The sequence below is a fragment of the Malurus melanocephalus genome, unplaced genomic scaffold (assembly GCF_030028575.1).
Source record: "Malurus melanocephalus ecotype Western Australia unplaced genomic scaffold, MMel_1.1 scaffold_1178, whole genome shotgun sequence".
Lineage (NCBI taxonomy): Eukaryota > Metazoa > Chordata > Aves > Passeriformes > Maluridae > Malurus > Malurus melanocephalus.
In genome coordinates, this window is record NW_026624410.1 from 23844 (window position 1) to 26290 (window position 2447).

General features: G+C 61.1%; 1 protein-coding gene across 1 annotated transcript in view; it reads right to left on the bottom strand.

Annotated features, from left to right (window-relative positions):
• Window positions 1-188: 188 nt before the first annotated feature.
• REN (renin) overlaps window positions 189-2447 on the bottom strand; it is a 5503-nt gene continuing 3244 nt past the window's right edge. Inside the window, exons 6-10 of the mRNA XM_057387299.1 lie at window positions 2222-2230; window positions 1221-1343; window positions 473-617; window positions 296-394; window positions 189-227 (exon numbers count right to left, since the gene is read on the bottom strand). Of these exons, the coding sequence (XP_057243282.1) occupies window positions 189-227; window positions 296-394; window positions 473-617; window positions 1221-1343; window positions 2222-2230 (415 nt within the window). The remainder of the gene's footprint in view (window positions 228-295; window positions 395-472; window positions 618-1220; window positions 1344-2221; window positions 2231-2447) is intronic.

Consider the following 2447-nt stretch of genomic DNA (forward strand, 5'->3'; position numbering starts at 1 on the left):
GCTGTCCAAACTCTCCATGAATTCTTAGCCCCGTGACTGCTTCCCCCTGTCCCAGTGTCCACCCGCCCTCGGGGATGAAAAGCCTTTCCCGATACCCAAATTCCGGCAGAAAGGATCCCTGTCTGTGTCTGCTCACCCCAAATCCCTCCCAAACCTCCCGAGGAAGCAGGGACACCTAGCTCCGGCTCTCACCCAACAAGAAGTTTTCTGGAAACTTCGGAATAATTCTGGGGAGGATTTTGGCTGTTTTAGGGGCTCCAGGGGGTGCAGGATGCCGAAGGAGCGCTGCACTCACCCTCAGGACGTAGGCCGGGCCGCTGAGKGCGTAAACCTTCCCTCCCAGGTGGAAGGAGATGTTGGGCAGCTGAGGCACCTGCTCACAGTCCACCACGTACTGCGGGCCGAGAGGACAGCGCTGGCACGGGGCACGGCCGGCCGGAGGGGACACGGAGAGGGGCTGGCGGTCACTCACCTCCCCTTCGGCCACCTCGGCCGCCCCGATGGCTTTCATGAGCACGGACACGGGCCCGGCGGGGCCGGTGATGTAGGAGGCCCCSGTGTCCACGGCCACCGAGCAGCCTTCCTTGCAGAACAGGACCTCGGCCCCCACGGACACCCTGGAGCGGGAAGGGTGGCCCTGGTGACACTGCCGGGAGTGTCACATCCGTCCCCAGGATGCCTGTGCTGCTCCCGGCTTTTCCCGTGTGGGATCTAAGCTCCATCACGCGTGGGATTTATTTTTTTTTTATTTTTTTTTAATTTTTTTTTTTGTTTTAATTAAACAATTTTTTAATTTTTTTTTTTGTTTTAATTAAACAAAGCCGAATTGTTTCAGCGCCTCCCGCTCCTCCCGCAGGACGAACGGGGGTTAAACTCATCCAACGGCAGCTCCCGAGTGGAATATCAGCCCACGGTGCCACCCCCTCTGCATTCCCAGCTGCTCCCGGCTCSTTGCTGAGCCGGGAAAAGCTGGAGGAGCTCACCCCGCTCCTCTGCAGACGGGGAAAAGCATCCGGCAGCAATTCCCAGGGAAAACATCCTCCTTGGAGCGCCTTCCCTGAAATCCCAGCCTCGRGGAGCTGCGGGGCGCAGCCTTGGACCTGGCAGTGCTGGGCTGGTTGAATTCAATCACCCCAGAGGTTTTTCCCACCGCACCCATCCCATAATAATTCGCCATTCCATGCACCCCCCGGCCCTCCGGAGGTTCTCGCTGCCCTCACCCCTTCATGCTGATCTGCCAGAAGCCGCTCCTGCTGACGTTCAGGTAGTGGAAGTCTCCGGTGTAATAGGCTGGGTCGCTGCCTCCCAGGATGATCTCCCCGCCGGCTTTCAGAGGAGCGTTCCTGGCGCGCCCAACACAGCGGAAGTGATTCCCCTTTTCCATCCCCAAAAAAAAACCCGGCCCGGGAGGGGACAGAGGGGACAGCCGCGGGGCTCTGCTGAGCCTGCCGGGAGCTGGAGCAGCGTTAGGGGACAAGGGGGTGTCACATTCAGGGGTCACAGGAGGGTGAGGTGGCTCCTGAGGGCTCTGCGGGAAGCTGGAGCAGAGGGAGGATTCCCCTTTTTCCCCCCGCAAAAAAAAAACCCGGTTCGGAGGGAGCAGCCACAGCCACAACCGCGGGGCTCTGAGCACCCTGTTGGAAGCTGGAGCAGAGGGAATATTCCCCTTTTCCCCCAAAAAAATCCCGGCCCGGGAGGGGACAGCCACAACTGCGGGGCTCTGAGGATCCTGTGGGAAGCTGGAGCAGAGGGAGGATTCCCCTTTTTCCCCAAAAAAAACCGGTCCGGGAGGGGACAGCCATAACCACAACCGCGGGGCTCTGCCGACCCTGTGAGAAGCTGAAGCAGCGTTAGGGGACAAGGGGGTGTCACATGCAGGGGTCACAGGAGGGTGAGGTGGCTCCTGAGGGGAGCAGGAATGCGGGCAGGACATCCTGGGGCTGGCAGAGGGATCGGGGGACACCAGGGGACACCGGGAGCTGGCAGAGGGATCAGGGGACACCAGGGGACACCGGGAGCTGGCAGAGGGATGGGGGGACACTAGAGGACACCGGGAGCTGGCAGAGGGATCGGGGGACACCAGGGGACACCGGGAGCTGGCAGAGGGATGGGGGGACACTAGAGGACACCGGGAGCTGCCAGAGGGATCGGGGGACACCAGGGGACACCGGGAGCAGGCAGTGGGTGGCGTCGGGAGCGCTCGTGCTTTGGGGCTCCTTACTTGGAAGCGCTGCAAGGAGAGAGGGGCTCCGTGAGGCTCCGGGCACAGCGGTGTCCCCAGGGAGCCCGGGGGACACGGGTGACACCCGGGTGCCATGAGGTGACACCCAGAATTCCTGCTCATCCCCTTCTCCCGCGGGTTTGGGGGATTSTGGGAGGAGCGCAAGGTTTGGGGCAAGACACGCAAGATTTGGCTGCCAGTGCAGGATTTTTTAAATTAATTTTTT